This window comes from Balaenoptera musculus, chromosome 4, assembly GCF_009873245.2.
Source record: "Balaenoptera musculus isolate JJ_BM4_2016_0621 chromosome 4, mBalMus1.pri.v3, whole genome shotgun sequence".
NCBI classification, from domain to species: Eukaryota; Metazoa; Chordata; class Mammalia; order Artiodactyla; family Balaenopteridae; genus Balaenoptera; species Balaenoptera musculus.
Genome location: NC_045788.1, coordinates 48,255,144 through 48,276,691, shown reverse-complemented (window position 1 = coordinate 48,276,691; position 21,548 = coordinate 48,255,144). Strand labels below are relative to the sequence as shown.

The 21,548-nt window shown below is 36.7% G+C and overlaps 1 protein-coding gene and 1 non-coding gene across 8 annotated transcripts in view; both read left to right on the top strand.

The window, feature by feature from the left end:
• The window catches only part of PHC3 (polyhomeotic homolog 3), a 77,066-nt gene extending 55,995 nt beyond the window's left edge, over positions 1–21,071 (top strand). For 5 of the 7 annotated variants that reach the window (XM_036851246.1, XM_036851249.1, XM_036851248.1 and 2 more), the window contains 5 exons: positions 4,838–4,997; positions 10,583–10,697; positions 13,995–14,127; positions 14,219–14,450; positions 20,191–21,071. In XM_036851246.1, coding sequence (XP_036707141.1) covers positions 4,838–4,997; positions 10,583–10,697; positions 13,995–14,127; positions 14,219–14,450; positions 20,191–20,345 — 795 coding nt within the window. In that variant the 3' untranslated portion in view covers positions 20,346–21,071. Of the gene's footprint in view, positions 1–4,837; positions 4,998–10,582; positions 10,698–13,994; positions 14,128–14,218; positions 14,451–14,624; positions 14,753–20,190 lie in introns of those variants that run through there. The other 2 variants (XR_005019742.1, XM_036851250.1) reach the window with 2 other exon arrangements.
• On the top strand, positions 13,222–13,328 carry LOC118895106. The gene has a single exon (XR_005019876.1). It is a non-coding gene; the product is annotated as a U6 spliceosomal RNA (small nuclear RNA).
• Positions 21,072–21,548: the final 477 nt, after the last annotated feature.

Below are 21,548 nucleotides of genomic sequence, written 5' to 3'. Positions count from 1 at the left end.
TGTTTGTTCTTCTTTCTCTAGTTCCTTTAGGTTTAAGGTTAGATTGTTTATTTGAGATTTTTCTTGTTTCTTGAGGTAGGATTGTATTGCTATAAACTTCCCTCTTAGAACTGCTTTTGCTGCATCCCATAGGTTTTGGGTTGTTGTGTTTTCATTGTCATTTGTTTCTAGGTATTTTTTGATTTTCACTTTGATTTCTTCAATGATCTCTTGGTTATTTAGTAGTGTATGGTTTAGCCTCCATGTGTTTGTATTTTTTACAGATTTTTTCCTGTAATTGACATCGAGTCTCATAGCGTTGTGGTCAGAAAGGATACTTGGTATGATTTCAATTTTCTTAAATTTACCAAGGCTTGGTTTGTGGCCCAGGATATGATCTATCCTGGAGAATGTTCCATGAGCACTTGAGAAGAAAGTGTATTCTGTTGTTTTTGGATGGAATGTCCTATAAATATCAATTAAGTCCATCTTGTTTAATGTATCATTTAAAGCTTGTGTTTCCTTACATTCATTTTCATTTTGGATGATCTGTCCATTGGTGAAAGTGGAATGTTAAAGTCCCCTACTATGATTGTGTTACTGTTGATTTCCCCTTTTATGGCTGTTAGCATTTGCCTTCTGTATTGAGGTGCTCCTATGTTGGGTTCATAAATATTTACAATTGTTATATCTTCTTCTTGGATTGATCCCTTGATCATTATATAGTGTCCTTCTTTGTCTCTTGTAATAGTCTTTATTTTAACGTCTGTTTTATCTGATACGAGAATTGCTACTCCAGCTTTCTTTTGATTTCCATTTGCATGGAGTATCTTTTTCCATCCCCTCACTTTCAGTCTGTATGTGTCCCTAGGTCTGATGTGGCTCTCTTGTAGACAGCATATATATGGGTCTTGTTTTTGTATCCATTCAGCCAGTCTGTGTCTTTTGGTTGGAGCATTTAATCCATTTACATTTAAGGCAGTTACCGATATGTATGTTCCTATGACCATTTTCTTAATTGTTTTGGGTTTGTTATTGTAGGTCTTTTCCTTGTCTTGTGTTTCCTGCTGAATTCTCTTAGCTTTTGCTTGTCTGTAAAGGTTTTAATTTCTCCGTCGAATCTGAATGAGATCCTTGCTGGATAGAGTAATCTTGGTTGTAGGTTTTTCCCTTTCATCGCTTTAAATATCTCCTGCCACTCCCTTCTGGCTGTCAGTGTTTCTGCTGAAAGATCAGCTGTTAACCTTATGGGGATTCCCTTGTATGTTATTTGTTGTTTTTCCCTTGCTGCTTTTAATATTTTTTCTTTGTATTTAATTTTTGATAGTTTGATTAATATGTGTCTTGGTGTGTTTCTCCTTGGATTTATCCTGTATGGGACTCTCTGCACTTCCTGGACTTGATTGACTATTTCCTTTCCCTTATTAGGGAAGTTTTCAACTATAATCTCATAAAATATTTTCTCAGTCCCTTTCTTTTTCTCTTCTTCTTCTGGGTCCCCCTATAATTCGAATGTTGATGCATTTAATGTTGTCCCAGAGGTCTCTAAGACTGTCCTCAATTCTTTTCATTCTTTTTTCTTTATTCTGTTCTGCAATAGTTATTTCCGCTGTTTTATCTTCCAGGTCAGTTATCCGTTCTTCTGCCTCAGTTATTCTGCCATTGATTCCTTCTAGAGAATTTTTAATTTCATTTATTGTGTTGTTCATCATTGTTTGTTTGCTCTTTAGTTCTTCTGGGTCCTTTTTAAACGTTTCTTGTATTGTCTCCATTCTATTTCCAAGATTTTGGATCATCTTTACTATCATTACTCTGAATTCTTTTTCAGGTAGACTGCCTATTTCCTCTTCATTTTTTTGGTCTGTTGGGTTTTTACCTTGCTCCTTCATCTGCTGTGTGTTTCTCTGTCTTCTCATTTTGCTTAACTTACTGTGTTTGGGGTCTCCTTTTCACAGGCTCCGTGTTCATAGTTCCCGTTTTTTGGTGTCTGCCCTCAGTGGCTATGGTTGGTTTAGTGGGTTGTGTAGGCTTCCTGATGGAGAGGACTGGTGCCTGTGTTCTGGTGGATGAGGCTGGATATCGTCTTTCTGGTCAGCAGGACTGCATCCAGTGATGTGTTTTGGGGTGTCTGTGACCTTATTATGATTTTAGGCAGCCTCTCTGCTAATGGGTAGGGTTGTGTTCCTGTCTTGGTAGTTGTTTGGCATAGGGCGTCCAGCACTGTAGCTTGCTGGTTGTTGAGTTGAGCTGCATCTTAGCGTTGAGTTGGAGATCTCTGGGAGAGCTTTCACTGTGTGATATTACGTGGAGCCGGGAGGTCTCTGGTGGACCAATGTCCTGAACTCAACTCTCCCACCTCAGAGGCACAGGCCTGACCCCCAGCCAGAGCACCAAGACCCTGTCAGCCGCATGGCTCAGGAGAAAAGGGAGAAAAAAATAAAGAAAGAAAGAATAAATAAAATAAAATAAAGTTATTAAGATAAAAAATTTTAAAAATTATTAAAAATAAAAAATATTAAAAAGTAATAGAAAGAAAGAAGAGAGCAACGAAACCAAAAAACAAATCCACCAATGATAACAAGCACTAAAAACTATACTAAAGAAAAAAAAGAAAGCAAATAACGGACAGACAGAGCTCTAGGACAAATGTTAAAAGCAAAGCTATACAGACAAAATCACACAAAGAAGCATACACATACACACTCCCAAAAAGAGAAGAAGGAAAAAAATACATATATCTATATGTATTCAAAATAAAAGGAAGCGAGCAGCCAAATCAATAAACAAATGTACCAATGATAATAAACTCTGAATACTAAACTAAGATAAACATAAAACCAGGAACAAATTAGATGCAGAAAGCAAACCCCAAGTCTACAGTTGCTCCCAAAGTCCACCGCCTCAATTTTGGAATGATTCGTTGTCTATTCAGGTATTCCACAGATGCAGGTACATCAAGTTGATTGTGGAGATTTTATCCGCTGCTCCTGAGGCTGCTGGGAGAAATTTCCCTTTCTCTTCTTTGTTCGCATACCTCCTGGGGTTCAGCTTTGGATTTGTCCCCGCCTCTGCGTGTAGGTTACCTGAGGGCATCTGTTCCCGCTCAGACAGGACGGGGTTAAAGGAGCAGCTGATCTGGGGGCTCTGGCTGACTCAGGCCCGGGGGAGGGAGGGGTACGGAATGTGGGGCGAGCCTGCGGGCAGCAGAGGCCGGCGTGACGTTGCACCAACCTGAGGCGCACCGTGTGTTCTCTCGGGGAAGTTGTCCCTGGATCACGGGACCCTGGCAGTGGCAGGCTGCGCAGGCTCCCGGGAGGGGAGGTGTGAATAGTGACCTGTGCTCGCACACAGGCTTCTTGGTGGCGGCAGCAGCAGGCTTAGTGTGTCATGCCCGTCTCTGGTGCCCGTCCTTATAGCTGCGGCTCGCGCCCATCTCTGGAGCTCGTTTAGATGGTGCTCTGAATCCCCTCTCCTCATGCACCCCGAAACAATGGTCTCTTGCCTCTTAGGCACGTCTAGAGTTTTCCCCGGACTCCCTCCCGGCTAGCTGTGGTGCACTAACTCCCTTCAGGCTGTGTTCACGCAGCCAACCCCAGTTCTCTCCCTGGGATCTGACCTCCGAAGCCCGAGCCTCAGCTCCCAGCCCCTACCCACCTCGGTGGGTGAGCAGACAAGCCTCTTGGGCTGGTGAGTGCTGGTCGGCAGCAGTCCTCTATGCGGGAATCTCTCCGCTTTGCCCTTTGCCCCTATTTCTGTGTTAGTGTGTGGAGACTTTTCCTCCTTCACAGCTCCCTCCGGGAGGTGCAGGTCCTGTCCCTCTTCTTTTGTCTTTGCTTTTCCTTTTTTCTTTTGCCCTACCCAGGTACGTGGGGAGTTTCTTGCCTTTTGGGAAATCTGAGGTCTTCTGCCAGCGTTCAGTAGGTGTTCTGTAGGAGTTGTTCCACATGTAGATGTATTTCTGATGTATTTGTGGGGAGGAAGGTGATCTCCACATCTTACTCCTCCGCGATCTTGAAGGTCTCCTCCTCCACCTGCATACTTTGAATGTTAGTTCCCTTATCTTTATTTTTTTTAATGTATGTATGTATTTATTTATTGATTTTTGGTTGCGTTGGATGTTCATTGCTGCGTGCGGGCTTTCTCTGTTTGCGGCGAGCAGGGGCTACTCTTCTTTGTGGTGCGTGGGCTTCTTATTGCGGTGGCTTCTCTTGTTGCGGAGCCCAGGCTCTCGGTGCACAGGCTTCAGTAGTTGTGGCACATGGGCTCAGTAGTTGTGGCTTGCGGGCTCTAGAGCGCAGGCTCTGTAGTTGTGGTACGTGGGCTTAGTTGCTCTGCGGCATGTGGGATCTTCCTGGACCAGGGCTTGAACCCATGTCCCCTGCATTGGCAGGCGGATTCTTAACCACTGTGCCTCTAGGGAAGTCCACTTCCCTTATCTTTAAAATGCATATGATAATGATCTATCCTGAGGAGATAATCCTACAAATAAACAGCTTTGTGCATGAAAAATAAATCTTAAAGGTTATTGCAGGAAAAAAATATATAGAAGGTACTGGCTCATCAAAATTTATTGCTGATTTTTTAAAAAACTTTTTAGCCTACCTGCCTAAACTAGGACCCTTGGTTCCATTTGACTGAGACTTTGAAGCATCCATACTGCTCATGAACTGCAGTATAAAGCATTTATGTTCAGTTTGCTTAACCTTTTCTCAAGGAATAAAGCCCTTAATGAATGGATCTGATCAGTCGTACAAGTAAATTATCACAGGTACCATTCGTTTCAAGAGATTTTTAAACTAAGTTGTTTCTGAAAATCTTTTAAAAGATTATTTTATTTTGTTCTGTCTGTCTTTTAAAGGTGAGTCGTTCATCTCTGCTGATTGAACAGCCTGTGAAAAAAAGGCCTATTTTGGATAATCAGGTGATAAATTCTGTGTGTGTTCAGCCAGAGCTACAGAATAATGCAAAGCATGCAGATAATTCATCTGACACAGAGATGGAAGACATGATTGCTGAAGGTTTGTGGATTTTTCTTTAAGATACCCTTTAACTTTGACTTTTATTGTTTGAAACAAGACATGGGTATTTATTCCACACAGATTTTCACTTGGAAGTATTTACTTTTTTTCTCATATAATGCATTATTTGACTAAAATAGTGGGAAAGCTAATCAGACTCTTAATGGTCATATAATTAAAATAGCAAGATTGGGGTTAATTTGTATACTATCAGTTTGACATTTGAAGGAGTGTAGTTGGGAAAAGTTCCATTATATATGAAACTAATTCAGAATTCTAGGATCAAAACAACCAATTCTCTTTCTTAAGCAGACTTAAGTAAATGACTATTTTGCTTAAAAATTTAGAGCTTCTGGGTTGTTTGGTTTTAGACTTTATGTATTCAGATGTTTGATATCAGGTGGGTATTACAGTTGTGTTAAGGACGTAGTCTTCAATCAAAAGGCGATTAAATTTGTTCATGGAGGAAAATATCACTAAATCTCAGTATCAAAGAATTTTTTTTATAGACCTTATTCTAATAGTGAATATTCCATAAAAGTCTAAGTGGTAATGCTAAGTGACTTTAGGAAAACAAACACAAATAAATGCAAAATGATATATTTTACTTTTATTGATTCTGATCATGGCTCTGCAGTTTGGTACCGTTCAGTTTAATTAAATAGCATTTAACATAGTCAGAGCTCTATAATAGTGAATTAATTAACATCTGTGTCTAAGTAATTATCCTCATATATTAATATATTTAATATATTAATATATGTCATCTAAAATTAATTTATTCATTTTATTCATTTTGTAAATATTTATTTAGCATATATTATGTGCCCTGTACTTTGCTAAAATTAAGTAAAATAGCATGCTGGTAAGCAAAACAGATACTGACTTGGCTCGCAGTTTTCCTAATTCTTAAGAGGAAGGCACCTCTGTCATTGTGGTAATTTATGAACTGTTGCAATGTATTTATCACTGTTTTACTTCTTATTTGAATAGCAAGGAGTATGATAGTAGTATAAAATTTTTTTACTACTAACTTACATTGAGTTCAATTTGATTTTTTTTTAATTTAAAAGAATGTTAAACATGAAATTTTCAAACATACATACAATTAGAGAGAACTGTATAATGAATCCCAACTCACCCAGATGCAACATTACCCAGTTTTAAACATTATTTTTGCCACACCAGCTTCATCCATCCCTTTTTGATTTTTCTCCCTACATTCCCCCCTTCTCTCCTTCTCTGTTGCTTTTTCCTTTCCCTTTTCTCCCTTTTATTCCTCTGTTTAAAAAAAGATCATGGTTCTTATTGTATTTTGCTAGTACATGCTTCAGTGTGCATCTATAAAAAGTGTACATTTTAATGCTGTGTCACACAAAACAACATTAATAACTCTTTGGTGTCATCTAGTACCTGGTCCATATTCAGATTTCCTCAATTGTATAATTGCTTAAATTGTATAAATGTTCTTTTATAGTTATTTTGTTCAAATCAGGATCCAAACAGTGTCTACATTTTGCCTTTTGTTGTTATGAATTTAATTTCATTTAATTCCTAAATACTTGCTTTTAGTTATGCATACTATTTATCTGAGAAAATTTTTCATTTGAGATAAAGAGTAGTAAAGATGAATGTGCAGGTTTTTTTTTTTTTTCTTGTCTGTATCTATAAGAATAAGAAGTGTATAAACAAAAGTTTTCTAGGCTAATAAGCATATGTAATGTGCTCTCTTGTGTGCACATATTGGAGAAAAATAGAAAACTGCTTAGGAAGCTTCACAGCATATTTTGTGATGCTCATGGTTTATAATATAATACAATTAAAACATATGCTGGACTATGCTAGAACCTAGAGGAGCTTTTGATCTAGTAGGAAGTAGCAATCTCCACAACAGAAAGATAACTAAGGAGCAACATATGGTAGGTATTAAATGAATTATTATAGACAGTAAGAACTTGGCATGTTAAAACTGGATGAGATTATTGCCAGTTTGGTGAGTTTTCTGTAGAGATGGGATTTGACCTGGGTCTTGGCTGGTAAAGCATAGATTTAAGATAACAGGAATAACCTTTCAGGTTAGCATACCATGAATAATGCACAAAAGATGTGCAAGTGCTAGGTAACTTCAGGAGAGGGCAGTGAAGAGTAGACAGTTGGGTTAGAGAAGTAGTGGGTAGGTAGTAAGGCAGTCAGAGTCTAGCATACTTTGATATTCGACTATGGAGTTAGGAGTCATCTTGCTGTCAAGAGGATGGTTACTGAAGATTTTTTAGGCAGGTGACACGAGAAAGAGTGTTTTTGGAAACTCTGCTGGTCACATGTAGGAGCAGTGTAGAGGTTTGGCATGTAATTGATACCTGTAGTCATGGTGGGAAGAGGAAGACAAGGCAAAGGGTGGTTTTAAAGGACAAGATACCAGAGTAAGGAAAAGGGAGATTAAAGATGATTAATCTACGCAATAAATAATAAATAAGCCGTAGAGATCTAATGCATGGTATAATGAGTATAGACAACAATATTGTACTATAGTCATCAACCTTGCTAAGAGACTTAAACTTAATTATCCCAGTGACTAAAATGAAAGGATAAAAATATAATGTGATAGAAGTGCTCAATATTGCTACAAAGGCAGTCATATTATAATATATAAATGTATCAAGTTAATGTATTTTACACCTTAAATTTACACACTGTTTTATGTTAACTATATTCAGTTAAAAAAAAAGATTAATCTATTTCATAGTGGAGATATATTTACTGAAAATTTGTCAAATTTTAAAACACTTCATAATTTCCCAAGGTAATTTTATAAAGTGTTTCTGTTACTGTATACTTCGGTGTTTATGGGAAGTATTACAGGGTGAAATGGTGAGGTCACTTATTTAGTGGCTTTGGTTGTAGTAGTATATACAGTTTAATTCAGTATGAAAAACAATGTAAGGATTATTCTTTTTTTAAAGGATAAACTATGTCTCTATTTGGACTGGTTCTATAACCAGAATCTCCAACCAAAATGTGATTTACCAGAATATCTTATGTCTTCCCTGGTAAATCATCACACTGATCATGGTTTCTATCTCCTCGCCTCTCTTTGCTGCTGATCGTCACATGATCTCAAGTCTTCAGGGAAATTGGAAAGTAACTCCTCCTTGCGCAAAAAAATTGGGGATCTCTATTAGTTAGGATATGTGTTTGGCCACTCCATTAGAGACCCAGAATAATACCTGATGAAATAAAAAAGTTTCATTTTCTCTGACATAGTCTAAAGGTGAGCAGCGCAGGGCCCCATGGTGTTGGGCACCTAAGCTCTCAGCGGCTCTGCCATCCCTAGGATGCTGCTCACATTTCCAAGGTAGCTGATCTTCATGATCACGTTCTAACTGTAAGATGGGAGAAAGGGCACCACCTGGAATTTGGTCAGAAATTGGCCACACATGGGGCAGAAACTGTACTTTTTATTCTCAGTGGCCATATTCCTAGCTAAAAATTAGGATTTTGTTACTGTGGGAGAAAAGTGAAGAATGGATATGAGGGAATTGCCAGCCGTCTCTGCCATAGAATCCCATCTTTATTAGCTAAAGCAATAGTTTTTTAAACTTATTTGGCTCTGTAATTTTTTATTTACAAATGTGAAAAAGTAGCCTTGGTAACATTACCAGGTTTGTTGAAATTTTGACCAAATATTAGAACTGGACTTTTTTGAATCTGTTAATATTCCTCTCTTCTTTATGAGAAATAAAACTGATGTTCTATTTTTGTCAGGTTGTTAACCCTTAGACCATACCTGTTTGGGATCTCCCCTCTCTCACCAGCAAAAACATTTCCTTCTCCTTCATAAGGTATTCTAACCTATTATCAAGTGTTGCATATTATTATGTTAATTAATACAAACTTTTGAAATAAAGCTTTCAGTATAGTCGAAACGGAACAAGTTGACAGATGGGCTCTTTGGGGCTGGATTGGTGGCAGTGGTGGTCGAATGAGAGGTTCTGTCTCCAGTGCAGGCTTTTCAAGGTCAGATCTGGTTACAAGCATGACAGCGTAAAAACAATACTCCTGGAAGTATGACACTAGGTCCCAGGGATGTGTTGAGGGGCACAACTGTGTGAAAGCCTTCATTGGAAGGAGCAGTTTTTACTTTACTTGCTTGGAGACTCTTTGTTCCTCATTGCTACTTAATAGATGAGTTTTGTTTATTACGACAGTCTTGAGAATTTCCTTGAGATGATCACTTGCTAGTTTATGATTTGATTGGTCATGACAGTGTATTTGGATGTCCCTTGGAACTTCAAATATTTCACAGTGTGTTTTTTAGTTCTTGCTGCCTTCACTTAATTTAGCACTTTGCTGTTTGCTTCTCCAGTAACGCTGGGATAAGGTGATGCTTGAATGTACTGAGTACATGTCATCCGTGTCTACATTTCAGAGCCCCTTTCTTCATCTTAACAAGTCTTGCTTAAATGAATAGCATAGAAAAGCACATATGGAGCTCATAGCTAAAGGCTTTAGTTAGTGGAGTTCTTTTTTTGTATATTTTATATGACTCGGCATAGGAATTATGATGATGCATGAAAATGGCAAAATATGGTGGATTTAAGAATTTAACAGTTTTCATTGAAGTATTTCTTAAGCACTTATTACAGATCTTAGTACTCTTAGTTCTTATGTGGAAAATAGGAAATGGAACTGTCACTTTTTTATGCCTGCTACCTATTGGGCATTCATGTAATCTTCACTGCAATTCTTTGGGAAAGGTATTTTAAACTCCATTTTACAGATGAGAAAACTGTGGGTCCTGAAGATTAAGTTGCTTACTTACAGGTGACTGCTGCTGCTGAATACTTGAGGATTTAGGTGGGAAGTTTCTTTGGGTCCTGTGGTATGACTTGAAAGTTATGGATATAGAGGTGGAGGGAAGGACATTCTCATTTAACAGAGAAGCACCCTGACAAAAAGGAGCAGAGGTTAGAAGTTACAAAACCAATGGTGATTTTGAAGGTAAATGTAAATTACTTTGTTTTAATATGATAAAACTAAAAGGGACTGTTTTATAATTAGATAAATATATCTTTATATATTCTGTTGTACATTGCAGATCTTTGAGAGTGTTAACTGTTTTAAATGCTCTTCTGAAATCAGACATCAAAATTTTACCTTCTTTTTGGATTCATCCTCATTTTCTCCAGTTAGAAGTGTGTTCTTTGCTATATATATTGTACATAGCACAGTGTATCAAAATTCATATACTACATGATGCTTTTTGAAAGGTAGTGACTTTGTTTTATTTTGCACATTTTAGGTAGGTTGGATTCTTAGCAAAATGAACCTTTAAAAATGTATTGCTTATTTATATAGAGAAAACTCCATAAAATATTTTCATGCAGGAGCAAGAGGGAATTGGTGGAAGTGGTTGTCCTGTGGGGCTTTGCCTTGCCGAAGTGGCTATGGATTGAGAAGTTAAAAGACCGTTCCTTCTGTTTCCCGGAGGGTCTGAACACTAGCAGCGTCCAACCAAAGTAGAAGCTAAAAGAAAATTTGCCACGATTACATTTTTGGAAGTTTTTTCTTTGTTTTCTTCTTTTTAGAGGCATTAGAAGAAATGGACAGTGAGTTGCTCAAGTGTGAATTCTGTGGAAAGATGGGGTATGCTAATGAATTTCTGCGGTCAAAACGATTCTGCACTATGTCGTGTGCCAAAAGGTATTTCTGTTCTCTTGAATTTCCTAGAGCACAAGCCAACAACTGCTGTAACAAAACCAAAAAACTTGTAGAGTTTACCATTAGTCAAAACTAGATATTACAGAGGAGTGATATCAAATAGGCATTATTTGGAGCTACTTTGCTGTTTAGCTGTTAACTTTTGCTCCGTGAAAACTGCATATTCATAACACATACAGCATAATCTGATATTGAAGTGGCAATCTTCTGGTGGTAAGAATATGCTTAGGAGAACCCCTCCTGTGAATAGACTACTAGTCCTTAAGGTGTCAAAACAATATTTGTTTTATCAATATTGAAATAACCTGGATTTACTTTGTTACATTTTAAAATGTTTCATTTCTTTTAACCATATCCTATTTATTTTAGGTTTCTAAGTGGGACAGCTATAGCATAAGTTCCCCACATTGTTATATAATCTGACAACAAAATGGCCTGTCTTCTAAACCTGTCTTTTCAATAGTAATATTATAGGTGAATAGTATTACTATCAAAAAAATTTTTAGTATCTTCATTGATCTAGTCGCAAGTTTAGTTTACATTAAAGAACACCCCTCTAATTCTGATTATAAATCCTAATTATAGGTATTTCCCACTAAAGGTGAAGTGTATGCACAGGTTGATTATTTTGAAATTTATTTTCTATTCCAAAAGTTATTATTCTCTCAAAGAATTTAAGATCTTAAAGATACATCCAGGGAATTTCTTGCTTGAATACATTATTTAGTATGGTGCCCCTAAAATATACTTAGTAAAACTTAAGTTAAATAACTAGTAGAAGTATTTTCCTCTAAAAATGGGTTATTGGTTTTTCAATTGTCAATCTGTTATTCAGATATTCTTTCATGTTATTAATAGTCCTAATCAAATTATGTAACTCCTGTTTTAACTTAGGAGTTTTTCCAGTTTGCATGTACCACAAGAAAGAATATTGGCTCTCTGATTCTAAGGGATTAAAAACTGAGGGAGAAGGATTGCCTTTCAGAATATTTTAAACTTCTTGACTATTTAGAAATATTTCAGGACATTTAACACACTACGATCACTCTTCTCCCAGAGGTGATTGCTCAGTTGTCCTGTTATTATACCTTTAGGCAAAGCTCTTTAGAGGTTTAGGGGTCCTAATGTAGGAAAATGCAGACGAGAGAAGAGCAAGGAGGAGAGGATAAATTAGGTCTCACCTGAGAACTGCTGTTTACATGTCTGCCTAGGGATCTGTCTTAGATATGTAAATATTTAGGGACTAAATAGCAAGTGTAAAGTTAGTCTCTCTTCTCTGTTCTGTAGTCAGCTAGGAAAGAAGTTTTGTCAGTTGATGTGAATGGAAATCAGAAACCTTTAGAGCTGAGCCCACAGATGAGCATAATGAACACAGGAGGAGCTTGTTGAATTGTCTTAGGGTAAAATGAAGTGACCATCAGGACACTTTTCTTTTTTATATTTTTAGTGGAAAAATAGCCTGTTCACTCTCATAGTACTCCTTACTTCTACCTCCTGATATTTTCATAAAACATAGGTGAGGAAATTCTTGTCATTTCCCTGAAAAATCATCTTAAAGCAAAAGAGTTTTGAAAATAAGAAATTACAATGGCAGTTTTATGTGTAAAAAAAGAGGAACTGTGTATATTTTTCTTAGCCTTTGTGTAGCTTTTCAGACATTTGTCTTAGATCATCTCTTTTCACTCTTCTTTCTAGGGAAGGGGTTGGCAAACTATGCCCAGGCTGAGTCCTTTTTGGAGCCTATTTTTGTATGGTCCCTGAACTAAGAATAGTATTTAAATTTTTAGGTGGTTGAAAAAGAATCAAAAGAATAACGTTTTGTGACACCTGAAAATTACATAAAATTCAAATTTAAATGTTATTAAATAAAGTTTTATTGGAACACATCCATGCTCATTCATTTTTTTTAAAAAAATAAATTTATTTATTTATTTTTGGCTGCGTTGGGTCTTTGTTGCTGCTCACGGGCTTCCTCTAGTTGCGAGAGCGGGGGCTGCTTTTCATTGCGGTGCGCGGGCTTCTCATCGTGGTGCGTGGGCTTCTCATTGTGGTGGCTTCTCTTTGTTGCAGAGCACAGGCTATAGGCGTGCAGGCTTCAGTAGTTGTGGCACGCAGGCTCAGTAATTGTGGCTAGCAGGCTCTAGAGCACAGGCTCAGTAGTTGTGGCGCACGGGCCTAGTTGCTCCGTGGCATGTGGGATCTTCCCAGACCAGGGCTCGAACCTGTGTCTCCCGCACTGGCAGGCGGATTCTCAACCACTGCGCCACCAGGGAAGCCCCCATGCTCATTCATTATTGTCTATGGCTGCTTTCATGTTACAGTTGCAGAGTTGAGTAGTTGTGCCAGAAACTTGTGTGGCTTACAAAGCCTAACATATTTAATATCTGGCCCTTTATAGAGGAAGTTTGCCAGCCCCTGTTCTAGGGTGTTGGAACTCAGTAAATGGCATAGGACTCTTTTAAGCTGTCATCATGCTTTATAAAGGTCTACATTAAAAAATTTTAGAGTGTTCACTTCGACAGCACATATTCTAAAATTGGAATGCTACAGAGAAGATAAGCATGGCCCCTGCACAAAGATGATAGGGAAATACATAAAGTGTTCCATATTTTAAATATATATATGTTAAAAATGTATATTTAAAAATATTATTATTATTTTGATAAAATAAAAATAATCTTTCAGCCAATTTTAATTATATATATTTGAATTTCCTGAATTCCTGAGAGCCATGAATTCCTTGTGGAACTTTGAAATCTCAACTTTACCTTTTCATTCCTTGATTTTAGTTATATTTGAAAAATATTTTACTAGCCATTTGAGATTTCCCCCTCTCTGCTATATTAACCTCTTTTTATTAATCTCTCTTCAGAAATGATTACCTGGAAAAATAACAGTTTGAACGTTTAAATAATTAATTCATAATTTCTTTTCTCCTGGAACCTTGAATTATTTTGCAGCTGGAAAAATGAGTTATCCTCTGTATTTTGCAGAGTTTCTATCATGCTGTTATTAGGAGAAAATATCAATGCCTTGTTATAGGTGTCCAGTATTATATTGAGAGCTATATTATGATGTAAAACGAGGCCACTTTTTTTTTTTTTTTACTGTTAGCATAATTAAATCTGTTGAACACTATGGTTTACTTTCTGAGGTATTACAGACCATAATGAAATAAGTGGCACTTACTGATTCACAACTGCACTTTAAGGTCATAATTAATTACTAAATGGAGTGTCCCATACATCATTTAATTTTTTTCTTACTTGAATTTCTTAGGTACAATGTTAGCTGTTCTAAAAAATTTGCACTTAGTCGTTGGAATCGTAAGCCTGATAATCAAAGTCTTGGGCATCGTGGCCGTCGTCCAAGTGGCCCTGATGGGGCAGCAAGAGAACATATCCTTAGGCAGGTCTGTAGAAACTTTGATTCAATGTACAATACCCTTTTCAGAAATACAAGGAAGGTGCAATGCTGTATTTTACCTGTACTACATTTTCCAGCTTCCAATTACTTATCCATCTGCAGAAGAAGACTTGGCTTCTCATGAAGATTCTGTGCCGTCTGCTATGACAACACGCCTGCGCAGGCAGAGTGAGCGGGAAAGAGAGCGTGAGCTTCGGGATGTGAGAATGAGGAAAATGCCTGAGAACAGTGACTTGCTACCAGTTGCACAAACGGAGCCATCTGTATGGACAGTTGATGACGTCTGGGCCTTCATCCATTCTTTGCCTGGTATGTGATTGACCACTTTAGCCTTAATATTTGTCTTGTGCACACACAGAGGAATGACGTTAGATCCATCCACACCTATTGCACAAAAGGGTTAGACAAGTTCTATGTATATGTACTCATTAAATGGCATTTGGTATTGAAATGTGATCTGTCTCCTCTTGCTTATTCCCTCAGCACAACTGGGTATTTTCTCATACCCCCCAAGTCGATAAAAACTGACTAGTCCTGCTTCTGCTGTGACACCTCAGCCGGTGAAGAGATTAAAGGTGCTCTCTTCTCTTCAGTCTGATTTCTCTCGAGAGGTCAGTAGAGAGATTGAGTCAGACACTTCTTCCCTTCTGCGCTTCCAGTTTTCTATTCTATTTCCTCCTTATTTCCTAATTTAACCTTTTTTAAATGAAGTAAGAGAGACTATAATTTTTTTTTTTTTACTTTTTTGAAAGCTAATCAGCACCTTTTAGAATATAAAATTTTGGCTTCTTTAAACAAAAACAAGCTGTTTCTTTTAAAGGAGGCTGCATTCTTTGATTCTTTGCAGTAAATAGACATCAAGAATACTTATGAAACTAAGTAGACAACTGAAATTCAGTTATGATATTCCATTCCAGTATTGAGGGTTACTTTCTTATTTATGTTTTCTGCTCTCTCATTTGGTACTCTTTCCATCAGCTTAAGTCATTATGTTCTTTATCTTTTTTCTTTACTACAACAATAATCTTTTATTTCCACTTTCTCTAAGGGGCTGGCTACTGAAGACAGCTGCACCTTTGCTCATCATGAGACCCACACTGCTATATATGTTAAGACAATATATATTTTTTTAATCAGCAAACCTTTATCATTCACTTTGACCTTATAAATATAGAAAATAAGGTTTTAAAAATATTTGTTCCATTTTGGTTTTTCGGTGAATCTATCATTTCTCTTGACACAAGCTTTCCAGAAAAATACATCCCCTTTGAACTTGTCTACAGACTTATTAAAATTAATCCAGCTATTTTTGCTAATTAATCTTTCTATGAAGGTGACCACTGTCTCAGAAGCAAACTTACAGCTAAAGTGTTGGGAGTTCCCTGGTGACCTAGACATTAGGATTCATCGCTTTCACTGCAGAGGCCCAGGTTCAGTCCCTGGTTGGGGAACCATCCCACATGTCGCGTGGTGCGGCCAAAATACAAAAAAAAATAATAATAATAAAAATTAAAATAAATAAATAAAGTGTTGTATGAGTGAAGAAAGTATATTCAGAAGTATTCTGCTTTTTAAAAAAATCCTGACTTGTGATGGGTCAACTTAGTGAACTTTCGATTTTATGGTGGTACAAAAACAATACACATGCAATAGAAACTGTGCTTCAGTTTTGAATTTTGATCTTTTGCTGGTGATATGAAGCACAGCACTCTCTCCTCAGGTTGGGTAGGGCAGCTCCCAGTCAGCCACGCTGTCACGAGGGTAAACAGCTGATAGAACCATTCTGCACCCATGCAACTCTGGTTTTCACTTTCAGCACAGTATTCAATAAATTACATGAGACATTTAACACTTTATTATAAAATAGGCTTTGTGTTAGAAAATTTTACCCAACTTACAGTAGGCTAATGTAAGTGTTCTGAGGACGTTTAAGGTAGGCTAGGCTAAACTACGACGTTCAGAAGGTTAGGTGTATTAAATGCATTTTCGACTTGATGTTTTCAACTTATGATGGGTTTATCAGGATGTAAGTTGAGGAAGATATATGTACAGAACTCTGAAATTTTATTAAATTATTTTTTCAATAGCTTGTTTTAGAAATGTTAAATAAGTTTTTCTTTTTTTTTAAACAAGGTATGGTCACTTTTAAAGAAAGATGAAATTGTTTAAAGAAGGGATACATTTTTCATGGGAAGATTTTTAAGTATGCACCTAGGAAAACTTAGGTGTGATTTAAGTGCTGACCGTGTGGGTTTAGAATCTGCTTTAAAAAGCTGACATATTAGAGAATGGTGAGTCTTCACTGGGTGTGGTTTTAATACCTAGTGCAAAAAATTTTAAGTTTTATACCAGTCTAGATATCTTGAGAATTAGCATTGGAATTGACACTAATCCCTGAGGCTGGACTTTGATTCTGTCATCTTCAGACATAGTCTCAGTCTTCCAAATGGGGTACATGAGCTGTTAGCCTGATTTCTCATTTGGTGGAAAATATTTCTTTTCCTTTGGGGAGGAGGAAAATAGTTGGCCAAATAATTAACAAATAATAGATACTGCTGATTCTTCTATGACTTCATATGCTTTTTTTTTTTAGGGCTAGTTCTCTAATTTTCCCCAGCATCCATTTGCCACGAGACTACTCTTGGCTGCTTTATTAGAACAAAGGCTAACTCCTTTGTCTTACTCTTGCTTCATCTGAATTGAAAAAAATTATTTCTTATAACTTGAGATGCTTGTCTTATTGAGTTCATCAGGACACTTAATTTTGTTGCTAATTGTTTAGAGAACATTATATATAAAGCAGACTGCTTTATAATTTAGAATTGCTTGGTACTGTTTAAGAGTTTGCTGAATACAACTCTGCTTTTCTTTTACCTGATTAAATGGGAGTATTTCTAAACTGCTTTGACAGGCTAAATAACAGGCTTATCTGTGTGATCAGTTAACATCTTCTTTCTCAAAGTTTTTCTCTGAATAATGCCTGTAGCTTAAGGTAAATCTCAGGCAGAAAATCTTTATTTCTCTATGTTCCTCTGGCCTTTGTAAACTTCCTTTTGAGCCGCTTTCAGCTCATTCAGGGCTGGATTTTTTTTTTTTTCCCTGAGCTTTTCTCATGGAGTGAACAAACTTGTAAATTTTGTAATCTCTTGTATTTTGTTTCTTTCCAGTTGAGGCTAGGTTTCCCTCTTTCATCAGGGCACCTATATTTATTCCTAAAGTTTTCTCTTCTCATTGTGTAATGTCATCTTGTGAACCATCTTGGTGGGACCATGTTAGAGCTGGTATGCAGACCAGTCTCAGAGCTGTTACCAGAGTGAAAAATTATTTTCTTCTAAATTTTTGTACATTAAAAAGTTCTCTATAGGAATGGTTCTTTTTATTCTCAGTTTACTGCAGTTATCTTCTTTAACTTTTCCTTGATATAGTGAACTGCCTTTTGCAAAGATCACTTTAGCCTTTATTTGTTGATCTGTGAATCTGCAGTACATTTGGTTTCCCTGTAGGCATATAAAGTAGGTATTGTCTAAAAACATATGACTGTTTACTGGTTTTCATAATACTGATATTGAGACTTTTTATTCTGTAGTATTGAGTGCAGGTAATATCTTTTCATCATCCTTACTGATGTTAGTTTTGGGGTGGGGTGTTTTTGTTTTAGGTTTAGCTGGAAAAGTGACTGGACATTTGTAAGGTTCATTTGGGACCCATGTCCGTGTGCAGAGGTCCATGCCCGTTCTGGTGGCTGCTTGTGGGGAGGTAAAGCCAGCTCAGCCGACTGGTTGCTGCAGTTGGGATACGTTCTGTAATGTTCCTGGGGTGCCAGCTGTTCTACAGAAGCAGATTCTAAATATGTCAGAAATTCATAGAACTATAGCTCAGTATACCTTGAGCATCTAGGTTTTTTAAAAAAATTCATCTTTCTCTAATATGTTTCAGGAAAGCATATTTGCTTCTGCCTTTTTTTTTTCCATTTTTCTTCTTTAAGTCACTTTATTTTTTCATTTCTATACTAATGTATGGTATAAATACCCTTTTTGTGGTTGGCTTAAGAAAGTTGTGATCTAAAATTCTGAAGATAATTCATTCCTGTTTGATCATGCTGTTTCCCAACTTTTTGTTCTTTATTATTTTGCTAATACATTTACCGTCTGTCTACAAGAAGACATTTGAAGAGCGCTCTGATAATACCAAGGAACAAGCACATGCTATGAATTTCTTCATGGAGAACTCCTTGTTTCTATTCCCAAATGTAGCTCTTACGGTCCTCATTACTTCTCATTGCTTCTGTTTTCTGAATCTAAGTAAGTCCTACGCTATCTTTCTCTCTCTTCTTTTCTTTCCTGTGTTCTTGTAAGTAAGACTGAAGAGAGAAGAACATTTAGTTCTTTCATAAAAAGAAGGATGAAGTCACAACTAGATGCAAGATTAGTCAGTTTTGTCTGCCCAGTTTTGAGAGCTACCTCTGGGAAAAGAAAAGGGGCTTTTCTATGGTGAGTAATCCCATTTTAACTATATAGTTTCTTTTATATGGTAAGTGGCCAAAAGCATAAAAATTTTGCATAGGGTACTTTTGAAGTGTCAGTTTTTAAAAATCTGAGAAATTATTAAAATAGAGAAATTGTAAAGCTGATTGCTATATAGGAAACAGGAAGGATACAACCAACAGAGAAGATGGAAAAGAAATAACCAAGAGAAAAGCTGGCCACACAGCTGAATACAGAAAAAAAAGTTTGTGTTACTCTTACAGACAGCTCCTTTTTAGCAGATTCTGTTTTTGTTCATTATTCATTCAGTCAGTCCTTCACTTATCCAAAAATATATGTATTTAGCACCTACAATGTTTTGTGCTTGGTGCTGGGGTTATAGGGATGACATTATATAAGAGGGTGGCATCCTCTTATATAAACAAGAGGATGATACATTTGCCGTAGAAAGAATAATCATTCCAGCAAAATTGTATCCAAAGGTATAATGTAACCATTTCCATTATCTTTTTCTTTGTGTTCTCCCTTAGAATGCTAATTTGTAGAAAAGAAAGACTTCAAGCTGTTAGTTTTTATTCTTAAATTCACTTTTATAATTTTGTCTTTTATAAGGAAGCTTCCACATTTTTGCATTGTCTCCTCTCATGGTTCCTTAATTCATTACCTTCCCTGCTGGTTTCTTTACCCTTAGTGGGGAAGTTTATTAGCCTGGCTGTGCAAAATTTGGTAGATAATAGAAACGTTTGAGGTTCAAGTAGAGTGCTCACGTTGTTACTTGCTCTAAAGCACTTGGTTTACACAGAGAGGTAAAATATTGGTTATTGTCAAGAGATTAGCCAGCAAGCTCAAAATTTCAATGAGAATTTATGTTTTCTTACCAGAAGTGGAGAGTAGTCCAGTGATACTAAGATTTGAAGTTGAAAGTACAAGTTGATCATTGTAATACATTTCAGCAATAGATTGATACTATAATTTTGATGGATTGTTTCTGTCCTGAGTGAATAATAAAAATGTTTTGGATGTGCCTGGCACATTGAAGGTTGTAAATCAGAATGAAGGTACAAATGATAATGAAAGTGGTACTTGGGAAAATATTTCTAAATTATTATTTAAATGGCAGAACATTATATCTTATTCTTTTGTACCTGTATGTGAAGGATATGTTATACAAAGTAAAGTTCTTGAGGTATAATGACTAGTTAATCCAAACTTGCTGTATGTGTGGCATGCTTTCAGGTGACAGCATTGTCCTTTTCATGAAGGTTATATCTGTACTGAACAGTCTGTACATTTTACCTGACTTATAATTATTTCTGCAATATTATTTTTAGAACAAGAATTCCAAGTAAATTGCTTTACCTGGATTTCGAATTCTTACATTTTAGAATGTCAGGAAATACTCTCTTCTTCAAGAGTGAACCCAAGACTACCATCAATAAATTTCATTTGTTTCTCAGCCTGTATTTCAGATACTCAGACCCAGTGAGAGCATAATTGTGACTGTTAGGAGTAACCTCTGATTGTTGTGTATTAATTCTAACATCCTTCCTCTGATCAAATTCTAGGCTGCCAGGATATCGCAGATGAGTTCAGAGCACAGGAGATTGATGGACAGGCTCTTCTCTTGCTAAAAGAAGACCATCTTATGAGTGCAATGAATATCAAGCTAGGCCCGGCCCTAAAGATCTGTGCACGCATCAACTCTCTGAAGGAATCTTAACGGGATCATGAGGCTTTGAGATAACAGCAGTTTTATTCTTAAACAAACTTGTAAGGTAAAGGCTCAAGTTGGCCTACAATATTATCACTTATTGTGATGGATAGCCAAGCACATTGGGATCTCTGCATTAAGGCTGACATTTCTTCTACAGATATAATAATTCATTATATTGATACATTTTCATAATTAGCTAACATTGGTGAATTAATTTTACAGGTTACACACAACATTGAAAGACTTGTTATAGAGGGCCATGATATTTTTCAAAGTGTTTTACTAGATAATTTTTTTAAAGGTGATGTTTATCATTAATATAAAAAATCCTTTTGAAAGTAATTTAATGATTTACATTTCTCCTCTTTTGATTCGGTTTTCTTATACATTTTTCTACCCTATAATTTTTCTATGGGTTGTTGTGAGAGATATAATTTAGGAGTGATTTAGGAATAATTTTGGAGTCCAGTGACCAGAATTGTATGCAGTGAGATATCACTGTATGTTTTAAAAAACATATCTTTCAGGCAATTGCTTTGTTTATAAAAAGGATTGCATTCTAGCATGAATAATACTGATCTAGACGTTAGAAGATTTGGTTTCTATTCCAAACTTGACCAAGAATTTGGTGTGACTGAGGAAGTTAGTTTTCCTCTTAGTTTTTGTTCTTTTAGAGCAGTGGTTCTCAACAGAGGTCAGTTTTGTTCCCCAGGGGACATTTGAAAATGTCAAGGGACATTTTGGTTGTCATAGCTTAGGGGTTGGGGGGGGTGGGTTGCTATTGGTAGCTGACATGTGGACAGGGATGTCGCTAAATATCCTACAACGCACAGGACAGCCGTCTACAACGAAGAGCTATCTGGTCCAAAATGTCAGTAGTGCCAAGGGTGAGAAACCGTAACGTAGGAGTGATAAATGTTGCTCTTTTTCACCCAGAGGGATATTTTGAGAAAAAAAATTTAAAAAGGGATGTAACAAGGAATACATTGTACAATGGAAGTATTTCAGATAGCATTAATGTTCTGCTAGAGTATTTTTCCCAGTTTTATGCATTCTAGAAAAAGGGGGAAAATCGGCCTGTAAAATGAGGACTAGCATACTTAGAATTTTGACTCTCAGTATTGAGTAATAATAACAATTATCTTTCATATCTCTCTGCACTGATGAAGGCATAATATGATTATGCCTTATGAACCAGTGCACAGCCTT